Raw genomic sequence first — 23,596 nt, forward strand, 5'->3', positions numbered from 1 at the left:
ATGCGAGGGAGCTCGCATTAAGGTGGTAAATGCTTGCGGGGAGGAGCTGAAACAGCCGCCGAGGGACCCCAGAAGAGCAGGTTCGGGGCCACTCTGTGCAGAACGAGCTGCACAGTGAAGGTAAGTATAACATGTTTGTTATTTTAAAAAAAAAAAAAATACCTTTACAACCCCTTTAAGTAAAGAAAATCTCATGAAATATGGAGACTGTCCTTGCTGTCCTCTCCTGAAAATGCTAGCTTTCTACTTTTCATTTGTTTTGTGTTGAAGCTATGCAGCTAGCCTTTTCAGAGAGCTGACCATAGCAGCCTGCATGTTTCTCATTAAATGTGTGCTTTCTTGTAACCTCTCCGCAGCAGGTTTTGAGTTCAGGTTATGTGACAAACGAGAGCAACAATAGTCTCTTGATGTATCTAAAGAGGATCCATTTGTGCTCCATGCAGCTGATCATCCTTTGCCTTGTTTAGGAATGGGCTTGGGCGTGCTCGGATCAAAGCCGCCAGGAAGCTGGCACTACACACCGCCAATCATAGGCAGCATGTGTATGTGCAGCTGCCAGTCAGGAAATGCCTCACTGCCTATGATTGGCGGTGTGCAGTGACTGCTTCCTGGCGGGTTCGATCCGGACACACCTGTGCCCATCACTAGCCTTGTTCTGTGCTGTTTCTATGTGGAGTTGGCCATCTTGGTAGAGGAGTATGACTTTTCTTCCTCACATCAGAGCTTTCTGACTGGGAGGGGTATTGATCAAGCAGCAAAAGTGTAGGAAACCTAGAATGAATGAATAAAGAAATGGAGTTGGTTTGAGAATGGTGTGTAGGTGCTCAGGTACACATTTCTTTCCAGCAAGCACCACAGTAGAGACTTCACTAAATCTCATCATACTACCAGTCACAGGCAGTAGTAGCACCTCTCACACAAAAGATATACAGCTATGAGGCTTGTAGGGGCACATACTTGGAAGTGCATGGCTATTTTCAGGAGGAATTTTAAGACAAAATGCAAGGTACTAGTTAGGCAAGATTAAAATGTTTCTCATTCTTTGGGGGACACAGGAAGTCTGTAATCTTTATGTTTATACTGCTGCCTACGTGAGGATTGGACACTCAGGAAAAAAAAACTGTTATGCAACTCATGATAATCCCTCCTACGATCTACCAGCATGCCTTACTTTGTTTTGCTAGTGTCCTAGAAGAATGGACATCATTCTTCAGTGCTACTGTGTAAAAAGTCTAACAGGTTTTTTTCTAGCCCTTTTTGTTTCTTCTATACATTTTTTTGTTATGGCCACTCAAGATTCTTTTCTACATCACTGCTTGGGATCTCCAATTGCAGATATGTGGCTCGGTTGTCCTCAGCCTGGCGTTTCAAATACTGCTTCCGAACCCTGTTGGACTGAACTTTGCAGGGATAGCCTGGCAGTAACTTTCATGCACTGGGTTTCATGCGGTGCACCTTCCAGGCTCTGCTCTGCAGAGCACTTTTTCGGTCCAGCGTTTTTCTCATTGCCTCAGCGCTTGCCCTATGTTTTAACTTAATGAGTAGGCTGTCAGGCTAAGCACCAGGAGCTACCTCATTTACTAAGGTTGCTGAACAGGTTAGATTATTGTTGTGGAGTGGAGCGTAGCTCTAACGTTGTCCACTGGTTGGCAAGTCGTGCACTTTTGCACTTTTCTGCCTTACAGTAGCAAGAAAGCATGCTCTCCTCTGCTGCTTCTAAAAAGCCACCTGGCTCTTCTATCAGCTCCTCCTACTTTCCCAAAGGCACTTTGGTCCTCTCAGGCCATCCTGTCCCCTCACCTACTACTAGCTGTCTGGGTTTTGTGAGTTTCTGAGGCCTTGCACCTTACCCTAAACCTATGTATTGCCTTCCTGCCACACAGTATGGACACAAGGGGGACAGTTCTGCTGAACTGGATTCCCCCAGTTATAATCATATCCAGATCTGCCCATCAAGGCAGACCAGATTTACGCTAACATGCCTAAGATTTAGTCCACTGCTTTAGAGGGCCCTTGAGTGAAGATAAGGCTTGGTGCTTTGGTGCTGTGATGTGGCGCAGAGATATCTTCCACTCTCTCCCCCCCCCCCCCCCCCCCAACAAATCAAACTACATAAAAGAATTGTGAGAGACCCAACAATGATATCACTAGGTCTACCAACAGATATATTTGATATATTTTGAAAACCATAACTTTTAATTCATAAAATTAATTTGCATGTTGGGGGCAGTGGAAGCTTTTATATAAATACATTACACTTCAGTTTTTAATTTCAGCTATGATCGTTTGCTAGTAGACTCCCATCTAATTTCTCGCATGTGTCACATGTCAGTATACAGTGGGGACGGAAAGCATTCAGACCCCCTTAAATTTTTCACTCTTTGTTATATTGCAGCCATGTAAGTTCATTTTTTTTTTCCCTCATTCATGTACACACAGCACCCCATATTAACAGAAAAACACTTTTTTGCAGATTTATTAAAAAAGAAAAACTGAAATATCGCATGGTCCCAAGTATTCAGACCCTTTACAAGCACCCTTTTGATCTAATACAGCCATGAGTCTTTTTGGGAAAGATGCAACAAGTTTTTCACACCTGGATTTGGGGATACTCTGCCATTTCTCCTTGCAGATCCTCTCCAGTTCTGTCAGGTTGGATGGTAAACGTTGATGGACAGCCATTTTTAGGTCTCTCCAGAGATGCTCAATTGGGTTTATGTCAGGGCTCTGGCTGGGCCATTCAAGAACAGTCACGGAGTTGTTGTGAAGCCACTCCTTCATTATTTTAGTTGTGCGCTTAGGGTCATTGTCTTGTTGGAAGGTAAACCTTCGGCCTAGTCTGAGGTGCTGAGCACTCTGGAGAAGGTTTTCGTCCAGGATATCCCTTTACCTGGCCGCATTCATCTTTCCTTCGATTGCAACCAGTCATCCTGTCCCTGCAGCTGAAAAACACCCCCACAGCATGATGCTGCCACCACCATGCTTCACTGTTGGGACTGTATTGGACAGGTGATGAGCAGTGCCTGGTTAGAATTAAGGCCAAAAAGTTCTATCTTGGTCTCATCAGACCAAAGAATCTTACTTCTCACCATCTTGGAGTCCTTCGGGTGTTTTTTTAAGCAAACTCGATGCGGGCTTTCATGTGTCTTGTACTGAGGAGAGGCTTCCGTCGGGCGACTCTGCCATAAAGCCCCGACTGGTGGAGGGCTGCAGTGATGGTTGACTTTCTACAACTTTCTCCCGTCTCCCGACTGCATCTCTGGAGCTCAGCCACAGTGATCTTTGGGTTCTTCTTTACCTCTCTCACCAAGGCTAGTCTCCCCCGATAGCTCAGTTTGGCCGGACGGCCAGCTCTAGGAAGGGTCCCAAACGTCTTCCATTTAAGGATTATGGAGGCCACTGTGCTCTTTGGAACCTTAAGTGCAGCAGAAATTTTTTTGTAACCTTGGCCAGATCTGTGCCTTTCCACAATTCTGTCTGAGCTCTTCAGGCAGTTCCTTTGACCTCACCTTAAGGTCTTATATAGACAGGTGTGTGGCTTTCCTAATCAAGTCCAATCAGTATACTGAAACACAGCTGGATTCAAATAAAGGTGTAGAACCATCTCAAGGATGTTCAGAAGAAATGGACAGCACCTGAGTTAAATATGAGTGTCACAGCAAAGGGTCTGAATACTTAGGACCATGTGATATTTCAGTTTTTCTTTTTTAATAAATCTGCAAAAATGTCAACAATTCTGTGTTTTTCTGTAAATATGGGGTGCTGTGTGTACATTAATGAGGAAAAAAATGAACTTAAATGATTTTAGCAAATGGCTGCAATATAACAAAGTGAAAAATTTAAGGGGGTCTGAATACTTTCCGTCCCCACTGTATATGCATGGGCTTAAGTGCTGGACTGTGGAACACCTATGTTAAGAGCGATGGATCCACATGGCCTTCAAGAGAGCTGCCTCTGTCAACAGACTGTGTAGTCTTCTCCCTCTCTAACGGTTAAAAATTGTCCCTATCGTTTGTGCACTCCCTCAAATTTCTCATGGAGACCCTCTAAGCTTGGCTTCCCTTCCACCTGCAAGACCTTGCACTCAAAGTATGCCAGATCCTCAGATGAGACTTTCTCTCCAGAGTGGGGAGAAATTTGTCTGTTTTCACCTCAGTTCATCAGGGAAACTTTTTGGTGTCTGTAGACATCAAAAATGCATGCTTAAATGTCTCCAGTGTTTCCTACACCCTGTTGTGGGGCCCCTGCATCAGTTTTTGGTTCTGCCCATAGGACCTTCGTCTGATCCCTTGGTACGTGCCACAGTGCTGGCTTTAAGTGAGGGATTCTATATGGGGGCCTCCTAGCCTACAGTTTCAACAACATGCCGGACAGGTTTGTCTACAGGTACAGCAAAAGCAGTGGACAACTCTGGTGGCTCTCTGGGATCAGTACATCCTGATCTATGCTTTCCTGTCGTGAAACGTCTGCTTGGCACGATCAATATGGGGTTCCAATGATCCTCATTGTTCCAGACTGGCCCAGGAGGTTATGGTACACCAACTTTGTAGGAGTCCTGCGGGTTTTCTGTGAAGTCTACAAATTCATCTGGTTCTTCTGTCCCAAAGACCAGTTTCCATTCTACTGCACAAATACTGACTTTAATGGCATGGCTGTTTAAAGCCCACATTCTGAAGTATATGGGGCATTTGATTTCCTTTTGTCAGTCCAGATGGACTCCGAAATAGTGCACTCGTTTCTCATTCCACCATTTCTAGGTTGCTCAGCTCAACCTGCAAGCTTATGGTCTTAAGGGGCGGGTTCTACCCTTTCCTGTTAAAGTGCACTTTACTGGGCTTTACTACATCAAGCAACTGTTTGCCAGGCTGTCACCTGGTCTTTTGTTCACATGTTCTCTCAGTTTGACCAGCATGTACTTGGTGCACAATCCAACACAGAACAGTGGGACCCTCAATAGACTTCGCGAAAAGGATGGGTTTTGTGTGAATGCATATTTATAAAGGCACCACAGTAAACCACAGATATACTTTAGGACTAAAAAAAACTTTGAAACCATACAGGTTTATCTGCATTGTACATTATTTGCTATGTCTCGTGTTCACTTTATCGTAAAAATCTAGGTGGACTTAAACAAAATCAAAACGTTCAACATATCAACAATGAGGTACAATAGTAACTCTAGGAAACGGTCTTGTTTTTCCTTTTAAAGATGAGTGTTTTTTATGATTAAGGTCCATTTTGCTATACTGAATACATGTGAGAATGCTGAGAAATCGTTTATAGGCCTTGGAGTGACTAGAAGATGGTTTAGAACATGATCTGTTTGAATAATAAAACCATGGTGTTTTTTGTTTTGAAAGGAATTAAACTCAAATTTCCGTCAGATTATTTTCCCTGAAGCGCTCAGATGCTTAATGAAAGGAGAGCAGACACTGGAGAACATGCTTCAAGAGCTGGATAACTTGATAGAGCAAACCACTGATGGGACTTCACTACAGGACATGGTGGAGTTGCTGCAGACTTACCTAAGAAATGCAGCCATGGGCCTGGAAGATGAGGCAAATGCTCATTACATTGATGTTGCAAGGTATTCTACAAGCTAAGTTATCTTATTTTGTTTTGGTTGACATTTCCTGTTTGCACTAGTCCCTGGAGTTTACATCAAAAGTCTTGGCAAAATGGGTCCATCACATCCAAAAGTAAATACTTTTCTCCATTATAGTTGAACACAATATTCTCTGCGCACGGTGACCTATTTATACACAAAAAGTCAAAATATTGGGGTGAGCACAGAGTGTTAATGGTGGTACTCACTGGGAGCTGCGTATAAGGAGGAGTGTTGGAAGACCCGATATAAAATCTTTGCAGATTCCAAGGAGTTGCATATCACTTTTGATCTACAACATAAGTGTAGCATGTTGAGTGGTAAAACTCACTCATTGATTTAAAGGAGAAGTCCAGCCAAAACTGGTTTGGCTGTACTTCTGTGGGTTACAGGAGTGCAATTCCTTTTGCACTCCTGTGACCCAATTTCAGCAGAGAGCGGGCTGAAGTCCGCTCTCTGCTGACGTCACCGATTTCAGTCCAGGCACCGCATCATCCCGATTCCGAGTCTGGATCCGCCAGGTGCCTGGACTGACACCAGTCTCAGCGAGCCGCTAAGAGTCCAAGACTGCTACCCCCTCTACAGCTCAGCGCTCCAATGAGCGAGGAGGGAGCTAGGAAGCTGTGACTGACAGTCTGCAGCTCTCTACTCCCGGAGCTCTGAAAACCGAGTGATCAGCCGTGTTTGATCGCTCGGTTCTCAGGGTAGAGACGCCAGGGGACAGATGCAGCATTAGACCAATGCTGCATCCACCTGGGTAAGTATAATTAGGGGGGGGGGGGGGGATCCTTTTACTTCTCTTAGCATTAGAAGAAAGTAGGCTGTTACTGATTAAAATTTTCGTGTTCAATTGATTTTTTTCTTAAATCGATTAATCAACTAATTTCGATTAATTATAACGCACATACAGATCCAACTACTTTTAGCTGATCTGCTTGCATTGCAACTCTGCAGTGGTAAATGTGGTATACACCATCACCCGACACTAGTTAGTTTCCACAATCCATTACTTAACCTCCACCTCCGGTCTAACTAATCACTCTCACCTTATGGCATGGACCCCTGTGCAAACAGGTGGTCATGCAAGCGGGTATCAAAAGGGTTAACATGGACCAAAAACTTCTCTCACGTCTCCTTAGATCTCAGCAAGGACGCCAGGTCATGGGTAGAAAGAAAAGATCTAAGTGCTGACCGCTTAACTATAAGATTTCATTTTTGTGTTCAAACACAAACTACTTAAATAAAGATGATAAAAACACAGCATGTAAAGCCGACAATCGTGTTAGTTTCGTAGGGCAGCAGCGGGTGATGTCATGCGTAGCTCCTCCCCCGTACGCGTTACGTTCAATCAGAAGTTCGACATCATCGGACTCCTCCCCCCTTCCCTTCGTTAGCAGACGGAGGCACGTGGGGAAGTCCGGTGACGTCGATGTCCGTGATGTCACCGGAACTCCCTGAAGACCCGGAAGCCGGCGGAGAGGTGAGTTAATCGATTAATCAAGGAATTAATCTTTAATTTCCACAGCCCTAGAAGAAACCCAAAACTGTATAAAACATATTAGTATATACAGGTGCATCTCATAAATTTAGAATATCAAAAAGTTAATTTATTTCTGTAATTTAATTCAAAAATTGAAACACATATATTTTATATAGATGTGTTACACACAGAGTGATGATATAGTGCAAGCATTTTTCTTTTAATTTCCATGATTATGGCTTACAGCTAGTTCATCAGACTGTGGAAACTTCACACTGGACCTCATGCAACTTGGATACTGTGCCTCTCCACTCTTCCTCCAGACTCTGGGACCTTGATTTCTAAATGAAATGCAAAATTTTCCACAGTCAATGATGATTTGGGGAGCCATATCCTGTGCTGGTGTTGGTCCACTGTGTTTTATCAAATCCAAAATCAGTGCAGCCCTCTTCCAGGAAATTCTAGAGCACTTCATGCTTCCCTCTGCTGACCAGCTTTATGGAGATGCTGATTTATTTTTCTAGCACCTGCCCACACTGCCAAAAGTACCAATACCTGGTTTAATGATCATGGTATCACTGTGCTTGATTGGCCAGCAAACTCGCCTCACCTAAACCCCTTAGAGAATGTGTGGGGTATTGTCAAGAGGAAGATGAAACACCAGACCCAACAATGCAGATGAGCTGAAAGCTGCTATCAAAGCAACCTGGGCTTTCATAACACCTCAGCAGTGCCACAGGCTGATCGCCTCCATGCCACGCCAAATTGATACAATAATTCATGCAAAAGGAGCCCCGACCACGAGTGCATACTATACTGTACAAGGGCATACTTTTCAGTAAGCCAACAGTTCTGTATTAAAAATGCTTTATTTTATTGGTCTTATGTAATCTAATTTTCTGAGATACTGAATTTGGGGTTTTCACTAGCTGTAAGCCATAATCATGAACATTAAAAGAAGGAAATGCTTGAAATATATCTGTATGTAATGCATCTATAAAAACTTTTTGAATTGAATTACTGAAATTAACTTTTTGATGATATTCTATTTTTATGAGATGCACCTGTATATGAAGGACTTTTATTGATGGAATTTTTTGTTCAATAAGCCATGCAGCCACGATTCTAGCACAGGCAGTCCCCAAGTTACAAGCATCCAACTTACATATGACTCATTTTTACAAACATAAGGAGATAACAGGATTTGAGAGGAAATCTACCCCTAGAAAGGAAAATTCACTCCTGTAAGAGTTATGGGAAAGGGGTTTCCACTGAAGCTTTATCACCAATCTTTGCACAGCAACCCAAAATGTTCAAAAATCCAATGGTCACAAGGACAGAAAGTGAGGTGAAATCTTCTGAACAGGGCCAAAGACAGCAAAACAAATGTTACAGGGGTGTTTACCCTTCCCTATGCTTGCCAAAAAAAAATAAATATTATTTTGGCTGGAGTTGCACTTGAAATGTTTGTAACCCTGGGACTGCCTGTATAACCAGTTCAACCCGAGGACGTACAGCTACATCCTAAGGGAGTGAAGTAGTTAAAATCTTCATTCCTTTTCCCCCAGATACCCCTGCAGCAGTGATCTTCTGGTACTGTGTAGGTTAATATGAGCAGGCACTTGGCAAAAGTGCTGAAATTAACTGCCCTTTCTGCTCCTGTGCTCCTTGCATAAAAGCCATAGTATCTGTTCCCCCTATAAAAAGCGCTCTGAATGGAGGCTGACCTTTGATTCATCCACTTAATTCATAAAGCGTTTTTCTTAGTGGAAACAATCAGCTCTTTGGGGGTCTGCGGGGAACAAGTGATTTCAAGAAACACAGAAGCCACCAGCACACATGACACTTCTCTTGTAAGTTACTGTCCTTGGTGCTGATTTAAAAGAAACTACTAAACTTAATTTTTAAAACCTGGTTTATTTTATTTTAACATTGGAGTTTGTGTCCATTTTCATGTATATATTTTTAATCTGCATTTAAATTCCTGCCAGCCCACACACAGCATTTGTATTTGTAGACTGATATTTCCACATGTAATTGCAGATATTCTAACCAAATAAAGATTACTATAGTAGGTATGTTGTGTTACAGGTTACTTCATTCTCAGTATGGAGAGTTAATTCAGCCAAGGAATGGCTCTGTGGAAGAAACTCCAAAAATGTCTGCTGGTCAGATGCTGTTGGTTGCTTTTGATGGGATGTTTGCTCAAGTTGAAACCGCATTTGGCTTACTACTGGAGAAGGTATGGGCATTTATTGATATCTTGTTGAATTGATCATGTTCTTGTAAACGTACTTAATATTTACCTTGTGGCTCATGTCTGCAGTTAAAACAGATGGAAATTTCACATGCCTGGAGAAAGGTTGATATCATCCGTGAAGCACGGAGTACACAGGTGAACTTTTTTGAAGATGACGAACTTCGTCGTGTGTTGGATGAAATATTTTTCTTGAAAAGATTACAAACAATCAGAGAATTCTTCCGCCTTTGTGGCATATTTTCTCAAACCTTGTCAGGTGAGAAAATGTTACTTTTCAGATGTGACTGTGTTTACAGAAATCCAACAAGCTGAGTGAGTGTGTGAAGGTGTATGTAATATATACAGTAATACCCACCGATTATTATATTAATGTTTGAAAAGTTGAGAGGTTTTCAGTTTAACCACTGCAGCCCCGTAAGATTTTACCCCCTTAATGACCAAGCTTTTTTTTGTGATACAGCACTGCGATATTTTAACTGACAACTGCGTGGTCGTGCAATGCTGTACCCAAATAAAATTGATATCCTTTTTTTCCCCACAAATAGAGCTTTCTTTTGGTGGTATGTGATCACCTCTGCGTTTTGTTTTTTTTTTTGTTTTTACTCTAGAAACAATTTTGAAAAAAACTAAATTTTTTACTTTCTGCTATAGAACATACCCAATAAAAACAAGTGTAATTTAGGCCATTATGTATTCTGCTACATATTTTTGGTAAAAAAAAAATCCCAATAAGCATATATTGATTGGTTTGCACAAAAGTTATAACGTCTACAAACTAGGAGATAAATTTATGGCATTTTGATTTTTTTTTTTTTTTTTTTTTTTTTTTTTGCTAGTAATGGCCGTGATCAGCGATTCTTAGGGGGGTTGCGACGTTGCGGTGGACAGATCGGACACCTAACTGACACTTTTTTTGGGAACCAGTGACATTACTGCTGTAATCTGTGCTAAAAATATGCACTGTTACTGTACTAATGACACTGGCAGGGAAGGGGTTAACACCGGGGGCGATCCAAGGGTTAAGTGTGTCCCTAGGGGATGCTGTCTAACTGTGTGGGGGATGGACTCACTAAATGAAGAACACAGTGATCCGTGTTCCTGATTAGCAGGAACACAATATCGCCATGTTCATCTCTGGCAGAACGGCAGTCTGCCTTATTTACATCGGCAGGCCGCCATTCTATCTCTCTGGGGAGCGATCTGCACACGCGCCCCCCGCTGGCTATTGCACTAAATGACGTACAGCTACGTCGTTTCGTGCAATAGAGCCGACCTACCGAAATATATGTACTGCAGCCGGTCGACAAGTGGTTAAAATATAAAATAAGACTTGAGTCCTTTTTTTATAGAGTACCACAAGGGAAACTGCAAGAAGTCCCTTGTCCCAATGACATTTCTCAGTTGAATAATATCATCCAGTAAACATAGTTTCCACAAGGCATTCTTACATCTGGCTATGCTAGCTGTTACTTTTCAGTTTAAATTCTGTAAATGCCTGTATGTTTTTATTGGGCCTCTTTATAGGATCTAGACAGGTTATTTCTTCAGCATTTAAGGCCGCTTTGCCTTAATCTGCTTTTGCCTAATCATCCAGCAACACATTCTAAATATCTAAGTCTTATGGAGAAGTAAACACAATCTTTCAAAGAAGGACCAGGCAAAATAAGGTTTCTTTAATCGTACATCATGGGACACAGAGCCATAGTAATTACTATGTGGGTTATAGTCCACCTTCAGGTGCTGGACACTGGCACACCCTAAACAGGAAGTTTCCTCCCTATATAACCCCTCCCACTACTGGGAGTATCTGTTTTTTCGCCAGTGTCTAAGGTGTGAAGATGTGCTGTGCTGAGCTCCACTGGAGCAATCATTGCTGGGGCTAGCTATGCAGCCAGATCCATTCAAAGTGTCTTTTAGACCGAATTGAATGGTACCCGGGCCTCGTGTCTGAAGAAATGAGGTTTTGCCTGTAAACGCTTCTCTTTTTAGAGAGCTGGACCCCGGGATCCAGTACTTTTGGTATTAAGGCCATAAAGTTTTACTGGTGGAGGTGCTATTACAGGTCCAGGATTGTGGGTTTTGCCGAGGATCCCCGGCTCCTGAAGGTTTAACGGAACCCACCATGAAAGGTGAAGATTGGGTCTGTTGGTTTTTACCACAGAAAACCCTGCGGCGGGAAAGGTAAGTGGAGTTTTCTAAGAAATGTTTTGAATTTTCTTATGAAATGTCTCCTTTGGTTAGTAATTGTTGTCATGCCCAAGTTTCACCACTGGTGGCTGTATGGAGCACATACCTTCTCATGCTTCCTCAAGAGGTCACGCTGTGTCCGGAGCAGCAGGCTTCTTTTTCTCTCCAGCCAGCAGCAGACCTCAGGTAAGTCTGGGGGGTCTTCTCTTCACCTCACACCCCCCACCTGTGCTGTATTCTCCCCCTCTTCACGAGGAAGAGCGTCAGGAGAAAAAGGAAAAAAAAACGATCAGCATGCCGCTCTGCTTGGCGGCTTCCAGGCTCTCTCTTCGCCATTTTTTTCCCCTCACATGACGATCCTGTAGGATCAGAGGCCCGTGCTCGCGCGGGGAAGCTCTTTTAAAAAAAAAAAAGAGGGGGGCCAAAGGTGACGGAGGGGGCGGAGCTTAGAGCAGCGTTGGCGTTCTCCAACGTCCAGCGCGGGAATGTGTTTTTTTTTTAAAGCGCCATTATTACTGCTGCAGGCTGACGGAGGGACACAAGAGCGTAAAGGGGCATAAACTAGGTTTGGTGACACAAGCATTCCTTTTTACACATTTAATATTGCATCAGGCTGAGTATTAATAGCAGTGGCAGGGCTGGACTATTGCTCAAGCAATGGATACGATTTCTTCTGGTGGTACCTCTGCTTTGTGCATCGGGCTATGGTCAGAAGGGGGTGTTGAAACACCCCCAAAAAAGAGCTAAAAGGGTCTCCCTCAAGCTCTGGAAAGCCTACTCTACAAATGGCATCCTCCCCTGTGAGGGGGTGGCTGGTCAGAGTGAGCCTCGGGGCCATGAAATGTTTGTAATTGTTTTCAACGCTGCAACCCCTGTTCATTTTATTAAAGATCTTTTTCCTCAGCCATGGTAGGTTTTAAAAAAAAAAAAAAAGTTTAGCGACTTTACTCGCATCCCAGTGTATTCATGATGTGACAGGTTCTCTTCCATTTTCCTAGGACCCTCAAACTGAGGAAATAGGGGCAGGAGAAGACGAATGCCCTCAGGGAACCATGGTGTGGCTGATGACTCCTCTTCTGAGGTGTCAAATGCGGGAGAGTCAGCTTTCACAATCTGTAAGATGGTACAATTTCTTGCTGAATGATCCACGCCACATTTATGTACCCTTAACTAAGTGTTTGGGTTCACTAAAGCCTCCTCAAGCTGTGCATGCTTTTTCCTGTCCATTCTTTGTTGGAAAAGTTTTTTTGTATCTGGAGGATCACCCAGATAAGCATTATTTTCCTTTCTAAAAAGTTTTCACACTTTATCCTACTGTAGAGAAAATTCACTAAGTAGAGTATACCAGCAATTGATAGTACTATATCCTTTATGAACAAGTTTGACTTGTCCGGCAGACAATACTCAAATACTTAGGGATCCAACGGATAAAAGGTTGGAATTCTTATTTTTAAAAAAAAACTTTTTTCTGGCAGATTGAGAGTGTCAGCCTGCGCTGACAGTAAGGCCCCCTTTCACACTGGGGCGGTGGGGGCGTCGGCGGTACAACAGCGCTATTTTTAGCGCTGCTGTACTGCCGTTCTTGCAGCGGTATTCGGCCGCTAGCGGGGCAGTTTTAACCCCCGCTGGCGGCCGAAAAAGGGTTAAAATCCCTCGTACAGCACGGGTATTGCCGCGGTATAGCCGCGCTGTCCCATTGATTTCAATGGGCAGGAGCGGTGAATACACCGCTCCTTCACCGCTCAAAAAAAGCGGTTTGCGGGACTTTTTTCACCGCCCTGCCTGCGCACCGCTTCAGTGTGAAAGCCCTCGGGCTTTCACACTGAACAAACAGCGGAGGCTGTTTAGGGGCGGTTTTCAGGCGGTATTTTTAGCGCAATACCGCCTGAAAACTGCTCCAGTGTGAAAGGGGCCTAATTGGTTAATCGTTGAGAGACTAGTTTAAACATGTGTTCACGGTTATCCTGCTCAGTAGGCCCAGGAGGCAGCTTTATGTTTGCAATAGTTGCTATGACAGATTCTATCCTTTAGGCCTTGCGCCCTTCGTTAAGTGTCATGCAAGAAGCTTCTGGCTAGTCTTCCTTTTTGTGGTGAAACCGCTATCTGGGGATATTTTGGATAATATATCCAAAGAATTTCTAGTGAAAAAGTACCCCTTTTGCCATTTAAGTGAAGGAGTAAATGTATTTTCGTTTCAAAGCTGCTCCTGTGCCAGGGGCATCAGCCTCCAGGCAGTCACGACGGCTTCCGCCATCAGGTTCAAAAGGTAATCCTCAGGGTTAACCCCCAGGGACAAAAGAGGTCTTGGGGGAGGAAGCCTACAAGATACCGAAGCCTCCTTATGAGGAGGTGCCCCCGCTTGCTCAATAGGGAGAATTCTTCTGCAGTTCTCGGGGATCTGGCAGAAGGTGTGTCAAGACGAAGGGGGGACTTTCTCAATAGCTCCAAGGTGCAAACTGGAGTTCCAAGAGTTTCCGTCTCCTCGTTTTCTCAGATCAAACTTTCATAAGGTTCCAGAGAAAAAGAAGTCTTTCTCTGAAGCATTGGACCATCTTTTGGCAAAAAGTGTTCATGGTGGCCCCCATGTAAGAGCAGAGATTAGGGTTTGGTTAAATCCAAATGGACATTCTGGATCTCAAAAATCTAAATTCAATTCCTGAATATAACCACTCTTTTTTTGCATGAAGTCAATCCAATCGGTTATCTCCATCCTACAAGGAGGAGAACTTCTGGCGTCAATCGACGTCAGAGATGCATATCTCCATATGCCTATTTCCTCGCTCACTAGTAATATCTACTTTTCAAAGTGGAAAATCTTCATTTTCAGTGTGTTGCTCTGCTTTCCGATCTAGCTACTGCACCTCAAGTACAAAGGTTCTGACTCCTCTTCTAGCCAGATTGAGGGCCCAAGGTATAATGACTATGGTTTACCTAGTCGATCTGTTCTTGATAGGCCTGTCGGTAGCCCGCTTAGACCAAAGTATGGAAAGCACATTCGACTACCTGGAATATCTAGGTCGGATTCTCAACCTAGGAGAAATCTTCTTTAAAACCATGAAGGCTAAAATACTTGGGTCTGATCATAGGTACACCCAAAAAAGGGCATTCGTACCCCAGGCCAAGGGGGCACAAGAAGTTGTGCGGCCCAGAGAAAGATGAATCATAGCCTATCTTGGGCAGAAAACAATGTACTTTGCCTAACGGCAGTAATCATTCTGGGGATAGAAAATTGGCAGGCAGACTACTTGAGTTGCCAGCAGTTGTTCCCGGGAGAATGGTTCCTTCACCCCGATATCTTCATCTCAATATGTCAGAGATGGGGGATCCCAGACATAAATCTGTTTGTGCCAAGGTTCAACAAAGAAATCGACAACTTTGTGTCAAGAATAAAGGATCCACTAGCATGTGGAACAGATGCCTTGCTATTCCCGTGGAATCGGTTCACGCTGATTTATGCATTCCCTCCTATTCTGCCTGCGTCCACGACTTCTTTGCAGGATAAATTCAGGAAGGGAACTCGTTGATTCTTGTGACCCCCAGCGGAGCCCAGGAAATCTTGGTATGCAAGGGATCAGAAAGATGGCAGTAGGGGACCCATGGACCTTTTTAGGATTTTTATAACAGCTTAGCTGTAAAATCCTCTTCTTTTGAAGTACATCATGGCCAGACCTTCTCTCGCAAAGTCCAGAGTTCCATCCTACTTTACAAACGCTAAATTTAACGGTTTGGCTATTGAGACCCACATTTTGAAGAAGCGTGGGCTGTCAGGTTCAGTAGTTTTCTACCTTGGTTAATGCAAGGGAGCCGGCCTCCATAATTATATATTATGGAGTCTGGGAAACATATGTCTCCTGGTGTGAAACCAGGAGCTGCACCCCAGGAAATAGGTCAGAGGTATAGTTCTTGACTTTCTGCAGATGGGATGAGAAAGCTGGCCTTGAGTGCTTTCTAAGGACAGGTCTCGGCCTTATCGATATTATTTCAATGACCACTTGCTTCTCATTCTTTGGATCGTAACTTTATTCAGGGGGTAACTGCTCAAAATCTACTATTCTAAATAGATTTAAGTAATCGTTCAAGCTTATGGTTTAAAGAGGTAGATTCCACCCTCTCAAATCAAAACATACTCCTCTAGGGCTGTTATTGCTTCGTGGGCATTGCATCACCAAGCCTCCATGGCTCAAGTCTGCAAGGCCGCAACTTGGTCTTCAATCTATACATTTACCAGATTCTTTCTGGTGGATGTAAAAAGACATGAGGATGTCGCCTGTGGGCGCAGTGTACTGCAGGCAGCAGTATAAATCCTCTGTTCCCATGGTGCCCTACTTTGGTTGTGTCTCCCTCCCCTCAGTTGGCATTGCTCTGGGACATCCCACATAGAAATTACTATGGCTCTGTGTCCCGTGATGTACGATTAGAGAAAATAGGATTTTTATAACAGCTTAGCTGTAAAATCCTCTTCTTTTGAAGTACATCATGGGACAGAGGTCCCGCTCCTCTTTCTAGTATGCACGTGTATTGCTTTGCTACAAAACTAAGATACTCCCGGTATGGCAGGGGTTTTATAGGGAGGCAACTTCCTGTTTAGGTGTGCCAGTGTCCAGCACCTGAAGGTGGACTATAACCCACATAGTAATTACCATGGCTCTGTGTACCGTGATGTTCTTAAAAAGAAAAGGATTTTACAGGTAAGCTGATATAAAAATCCTATTGTTCCTACACAAAAACAAATTGCATCAGATATCACTCCTTTTTTTAAATTTTATTCTGTTTTGCTCACACAGCAGGGGCGAACAAACAACCCAAGCTACAAAAGCATTTGGAAACTTTTGTGATAAGCTTTGTAAGTAACGATGAGGGGATCATAGGGATTATCCAACATTTGCTAATACTACCTTCTTTTAAAAGTTAAGTGGTACCTTCAAAGCCTAATTATTGATATTGTTGGATCCCATGATGCCTCCAAAGCTTAATGCACATTTTTACCTACAGTTAAGCCTATGTCACCGCTGTCACCCCCACCCTCCCTATATATGTGCCTGGCCCCTTTCAGGACACCGGGCACACAAATTTCTATGGCAGGGATGGGCGGGGGATGTTTTTTGAAGTTCTGATTAGAGCCTGAGGCTCTAATAGGCTTCAAAATAGGGTGAGTCTACCCAGGTGTTGCAACACTGATCCTCCTCCAGGCCAATCGGGAAGCGGGTCTGATACCCATCACCCAATTGGCTAAAAAGACAGGCGATCCTATTGGATGTCTAGGAGGAGGGGGGGTGACAGCAGAACTGTGGAGGAGGGAGGAGAAGACGACACAGGAGCCGCAACCTGATCCCTACCGCAATCTGATCCCTGCCGCAGCCTGATGTCTACCGATGCCCTAACCCCGCTGCAGCCTTATGTCTGCCAATGCCCCGATCCCCCGCTACTCCTTGTCCGCCAATGCCCGCCGCCTAACTGCGGTGGGGTAAGTGGACTGACCATGGGGGGGGTTGTGTGTGTGTGTGTGTGTGTGTGTGTGTGTGTGTATATATATATATATATATATATATATATATATATATATATATATATATATATATATATATTATATACATTATATACATACACACACAAATCGCCTGATTCATTTCCACATCTGTATGTAATAGTTACCTCTACATTTCTGTTAGTTCAGATGAGGTCTAACTTTCATTTAACACTTGCCAACAGGCCTTTCTTTGTAACTAGACATTTCAAAATTAGGTGGTTCAGAAAACAGTACGTGCATCCTATAGTTATCTAACTTTTCAAGGGAAACAAGCAGTTACAGCCAAATACATGGACAAAAATGATGTATTCCAATTCCGTCATCTGAAGCTATAGGTTACAACTACTTCACACTCGTAAGCTGTCAATTCTTAATAGAGCATTTGATCAAAAAATATGTATGCTCAGAGGTTACCCTACGTGAAGAATTTTTGGGGGAAAAAAATCTAATTTGTATCCAAATATTGACTTTCACTGTGAAGTTCAGGCTGAGCTCAGTTTACTCCCACATCCTGACTCTCCCTTTTAGTTTATTAGGCTGTTTAGCCTGCTTAAAACAAAGTGCTATGGGGGTGGGGGCTTTGACTTGTTGTATCGCTTTTGGCGCTGTTCAAAGTAGAGGTGAAAATATATCCCTGTGTCCCAGAGCATGGGGTGCGGGCTTAGCCTGATACCAATCCAGAGGGCTAATAAATGTAAAGTGGAAAGGATCTCCGCTACTCTTGACCAGCCCAGGTGAACAAATGGTAAGGAGCAAATGTGTATCCACCATACTGCACACCCTGATGCATTTCCCCCACCCACTGGGGCTTAGTCATGGGATGGGGGCTGGCCCAGAAGACTTGCAGGAAAGCTGAGGTTTGCATAAAAATGCGGGTGCATATAAAGTACTGTGCAAATGGTTTAGACAGGTGTAAAATAATGCTGTCATTAAGTATGCTTTCAGAAATAGAAGTGTTTAATAGTTAATTTTTATCAATTATCAAAATGGAACGTACATGAACAGAAGAGAAATCGAAATCAAATCCAATATTTGGTGTTACCACCCTTTGTCTTTAAAACAACTTAAATTATTCTTGGTACACTTGCACACTTTTTTTTTTTTTGGCACACTTGCACACAGTTTTTGAAGAAACTTGGCAGGTAGGTTGTTCTAAACTAAGAGGAATGGACTAAGTGCGCTTGCAATCCAGTAAAAAAATGTGAGTGAAATAACTGAATAAATACTGTGTATAGTAAGTATACCAATTATCAGTCAGTTCAAAAAATGCTAATAAATAAATAGTACAGATAAGTGTAAATGTGCATTCAGTGATCTTACACAAAAAGTGATTACTAAAAAGTAACAAGATAATTTTCAAAATTCATACATAATCAATAAGTCATTGACAGAAAAAGGTGATAAAAGAAAAATGAGTCCATTCAAAAAAGGTTCAAAAAAATCCAGTGGAGATACACGAATTACATGAAGAGGGATCACACATCCACAATACGTTTAAATACAGCCCATATAGGGAGGAAGGAAGTATGAAGAAGGATCCCAGCAACCGCTGACTTCAGAGGACAAAAAAGATGGACCCTTACCGGACAAGGTGGACCTCCTTAATAGCAAGGTCTTATAGGTGTGCAGATACAGCCCTCTACAGGGACAGATAGGTGGCGGCGTTTGGATCCTCGTTCTGACAGGAGGCAATTCCAGCATATCCATCGTGTCAGTCTGGAGAAACCCACTCGAAAGTAAAAACATCAGCTAAGCATATAAAACATTGGCTTGTTCGCACAGACTCTGCTTCTCCCCTCTATTTGCGATTCACCCTCTCATTGGGCTTCCTCAGTAGATGGTAAAGTGAGATGAACAGAAGAAAAATCTAAATTAGATCAATATTTGGTGTGACTACCCCAAAACTGCATCAATTCTTCTAGGTAGATTTGCACACAGTTTTTGAAGGAACTCAGCAGGTAGGTTGTTCCAAATATCTCTGAGAACTAACCACAGATCTTCTGTATATGTAGACTCCCTCAAACCCTTCTGTCCACGTAATCCCAGACATACTCAATGTTAAGATCCGGTCTCTGTAGGGGCCAAACCATCACTTTCGGGACTCCTTGTTCTTTACGCTGAAGATATTTCCTAATGACATTGGCTGTATGTTTGGGGTGGTTTTCCTGCTGCAGAACAAATTTGGGGCCGATCACACGCCTCCCTGATAGTATGGCATGATGGATAAGTACCTAAGTACCTGCCTGTATTTCTCAGCGTGAAGACACCATTGATCATGAACAAATCTCCAACTCCATTTGCAAAATTGCAGCCTCAAACTTGCAATAAACCTCCACCATGCTTCACTGATGCCTCTAGACACTCCTTGTACCAGGAAAATTTAGTATAGAACTGCACCAAGTAGTTAACAGACAACAATATGAAAAAACAAACAAAAATGGGGGGTGGTGTCCTAATTTTGATATATAATCAAAAACTATCTAAGAATAAAATAATGGACAGCGCTGACCCTTTTATGCGCCTCAAAAGTGCAATGTAATATTAGCTGCCGTAAAACATTCAGAAAAAATCTACATTAAGTGTCAAGTGCAATCTACAGCAACCCAAATCGGTGCTAAAAAAAAAATCACAAACCTGTACAAAATAAATCAAATACAATAATGTACAAAGAGTATTAATAAAGTCAATTTTAAAAAAGATATATATCTCAAATCAATATACACGAAAGTGCCCTGTGCAATATATTACAACCAAAAAAACTTTGTGAACATAAATACAAGAAAATTAATATGTGCCAAATTTCATAATAATAAATTGAAAAGTGCCAAAATGCCACCAAAGGAAGGAAATGTTTCAAGTGATTTCTTCAATTTGAATCTTCAGGTGTGTGCGCAAAAAACACCCAGTGTGATCCACCGCTACAAGTACTAGATGGACTCCCTAGAACTTATTGCTGGTGACATTATAAACCAGCAACTGCACACTACTCCTGGCATGAATAATCTGCAGCCGATATCTCCAACTGTATACTCCTTTAATAAACTCGTGTATTCGATATTCATATATAGGTAACAAGAGGAAGGAAAGGAGCTCCAATAGCGTAAAAACTTTTTTTTAAATGTTTATTTTCTAAAAGCAATACATTCCACTTACATTCACATATGTTTCCACTGACAAGTTTAAAAAGCATTAGTATTACCTAAGTCGTCTCCAGCCGGAGTTCTGAGCCCCCAGCACAATCTCGGCATACAAGGTGATGTCACGTCCTACCTCCTCCCTTCCGGTTGCATCATTTGACATCGTCTGGGAACTATCTTCAACGTAAAGCACCCCAAGGTGTCCTGGAAGTAATCGTTTGGCCCCCACAGAAACCTGATCTCAACATAGTCTGGAATTACATGAAGAGATGGAAGGATTTGAGGCAGCCTACATACACAGATGATCTGTGGTTAGTTCTCCAAGATGTTTGGAACAACCTACCTACTGAGTTACTTCAAAAACTTGGTTGCAAGTGTACCTAGAAGACTTGATGCAGTTTTAAGCCAAAGGGTAGTCACTCCAAAAATTGATTTGATTTAGTTTTTTCTTCTGTTTGCTCACTGTGCATTTTATACATTAATAAAAAAATAAACAAAACATATATTTTTGAAAGCATTCTTACTTTACAGCATTTCTTCACAGCTACCTAAAACTTGCACAGTACTGTGTGCCTGGGTCTGCTGTTTTTTGGCATGTGCATTTCACCAAGGGTAACCTCTGATAGTTTTTTTTATTCAAACCAGGTTTTTGATGGGTTTACTTTTACCTGCTACAAATGAAATTTTGCTTTTGCTTTCTCTACACAGGGAAATGCCCGATTGATGAACAAACTCCTGGTAATGGACCTGTGCAGCTGGTCAATGTAAAAACAATGTACAGAAACTCTTGCTTTAGTGAAGACCAAATGGCCAAACCAATCAAATCTTTTACAGCTGACTTTGTGAGGCAACTCTTGATTGGCTTACCTACGCAGGCTCTGGGACTGACATTGTGCAGCTTCATTAGTGCTTTGGGTGTAGATATTATTGCTCAAGTGGAAGCCAAAGACTTTGGGGCAGAAAGTAAAGTTTCCGTTGATGATCTCTGTAAAAAGGCTGTGGAGCACAACATTCAGATCTCCAGATTTTCCCAGCTTGTGATGAACAGAGCTACTGTCTTAGCCAGCTCTTATGACACTGCCTGGAAGAAACAAGACTTGGTGCGCCGTCTAGAAACAAACATTGCTTCCTGTAAAACCAGTATGCAACGCGTGCAGCTTCAGATTGCAATGTTTCAGGTAATTTTTATAAAGCTAAATACTAAAAAGTGTATGTATGTAATATGCATGTATGTGTGTGTGTGTGTGTGTGTATATATATATATATATATATATATATATATATATATATTTTATTTTTATTTTTTTTACATGACAGGTTTATACTTAAAATGAACTTGTAGACAGGTGTCAGACTGGGAGAAAATGGTTCAGTTAGAGAAGTTGTGATAAGATGACTATACAGTGTTCATTAACGTCTACCAGAAAATCTATTCATCTTAATTGTACAGGATCTGTAGTCATATACCATGAGTTGTATGCCACTACCTTCAGGTAATTGGACACTAGCCAAAGCTTTGCTGGGAACGCCCCCCAGTTCACCTTCATATAACCCCATCCACTCTGTGGGATTTCAGTTTTTTGCTAATGTCTTTAGGTGATGGACCTCCTCTCTACAAAAAGTTTTTTGTTTTTTTCTTTGTTTTTTTTTTCATTTTTCTTTACTACTATAACTGACACTTCTATCAAGATCCAACTGCTTATTGCCTTAAAGTGATTTTAAAGCTTCTTTTTTTATTTTTTTTTAAATAACAAACATATCATACTTGCCTCCACTCTGCAGTTCGTTTTGCACAGTGTGGCTCCGAACCTCGTCTTCTGGTGTCCCCTCGACGGCACTCGCGGCTCCTCCTCGCATCAGTAAATCCCCTAGGAGAAGCGCTCTCCCTGGGGGTTACTTTGCGGGCACGCTCCTGAGTCCAGCATTTGTGTGCATAGACACAGAATGCCGGACTCGGCCCCAGTGCCCATGTCATTGGATTTGATTGATGGCAGCGGGAGCCAATGGCTGCGCTGCTATCAATCTATCCGATCAAGAGCCGAGAACTCTGGGCAGAGAGGAAGAGCACGTCTCCGCCGAGGGAACGAACGGGCTCAGGTGAGTAAAACTGGGGGGCCACTTAGCGTCAGAAGTTTTTTCACCTTAATGCATAGAATGCATTAAGGTGAAAAAACATGAGGGTTTACAACCCCTTTAAGGCTCACTAGCAGTTTCTGGATCAGTTGCCCCCGATATATATCTTTGGAAGCGTACCTGGACCCCACATTAGCGTGGTCAGTTTGTAATCTTTGCTTCGGGCACAGGATCCTGCGTTCGGTGCTGACCTTGGCACATCATGCAGAGATTAAAGTAGAACTAAAGGCAAAACTTTTTTTACATTTTGGCTAGAGTAATGAAGGGTTCTAACCCCTGCCAGGTTTTTTCCCATCTGTGTCCCATTGGGGTGATTTCCTTTCACTTCCTGTCCAATACCAAAACCGGAAATGGGCAGAAATCTCTTCTAAGTGAGGGAATCTCTGGTTGTCTTTAAAACCATAAGAGATTTCTGATCTCTTACTGTTCTGGGGACAACCCAAAATATGGAATTATTTATTTATTTTTTTACTTTCACTTTACGTTATAATTGTAAACCTAACAAACAGAGATGGTGAATCTCTCTAATGGGGGCACAGACTCAAAACCTTACAGCTGTTCTAATCTCTTCACTCTATCAAAAAAAAAAAAAACTTTTTCCTTTAGTTTTACTACAGGGTTTCCCTGTAGTTGTGATGGATTCCTGTTTTGCATGTTAAGTGTTCCCTTCCACACACCATTTCCAACAAGAACGCAAGAAACTCGTTTTCTGCTCACGGACACAGGCACAAGACATCAGTCAGCACATGCATGGCTCCTTTCCCAGAGACACAAATACCCTCTCATTCTGCGTTAATTTCATGAATACCCCACAGGGGACCCACCCTCAGCAATGGCTAAAGTAAGGCGCCGATAAAAAGAGGGTCCAATAGCACTTGGCTATGGACAGCAGTGAGGAAAACTAGCAAAATGCTGCAGTTGATAGCTGCTGTTCTGCACCGGAGCATGGTCCTAGACGAGCGCAACTCCCTCTCAGGCGCTCAGCAGGCTACCTATCTTATTAAAACTTTTAGTCTCCGGGGCCAAAACGCACTTTACTTCCTCTTCACCATCCAAACCTATTCAGGGGTATGACCCTGATCCTCCTAACCTCTTGAAGAAAGATATTGAGGGATTTGAGGTGGGCGCAGAAGAGGATCTTGTGGAGGCATTTTTAACTTGCGCATTTTGAGAAATGCATATGGTGTGGAGCCTTAGCTTGTTTCTCAAGCTAAGGCTTCGCTCCATATGCTTTTTACCATGAGCTCACTTATCGACGTAGTGCATT

General features: G+C 42.7%; 1 protein-coding gene across 3 annotated transcripts in view; it reads left to right on the forward strand.

Moving 5' to 3' along the window:
* SMG1 (SMG1 nonsense mediated mRNA decay associated PI3K related kinase) overlaps nucleotides 1–23,596 on the forward strand; it is a 409,928-nt gene that overhangs the window by 365,898 nt on the left and 20,434 nt on the right. For all 3 annotated transcript variants that reach the window (XM_073591119.1, XM_073591120.1, XM_073591121.1), the window contains 4 exons: nucleotides 5,361–5,587; nucleotides 9,177–9,327; nucleotides 9,412–9,601; nucleotides 20,905–21,374. In XM_073591119.1, coding sequence (XP_073447220.1) covers nucleotides 5,361–5,587; nucleotides 9,177–9,327; nucleotides 9,412–9,601; nucleotides 20,905–21,374 — 1,038 coding nt within the window. The remainder of the gene's footprint in view (nucleotides 1–5,360; nucleotides 5,588–9,176; nucleotides 9,328–9,411; nucleotides 9,602–20,904; nucleotides 21,375–23,596) is intronic.

This window comes from Aquarana catesbeiana, linkage group LG06 (genome assembly GCF_042186555.1).
Source record: "Aquarana catesbeiana isolate 2022-GZ linkage group LG06, ASM4218655v1, whole genome shotgun sequence".
NCBI lineage: Eukaryota > Metazoa > Chordata > Amphibia > Anura > Ranidae > Aquarana > Aquarana catesbeiana.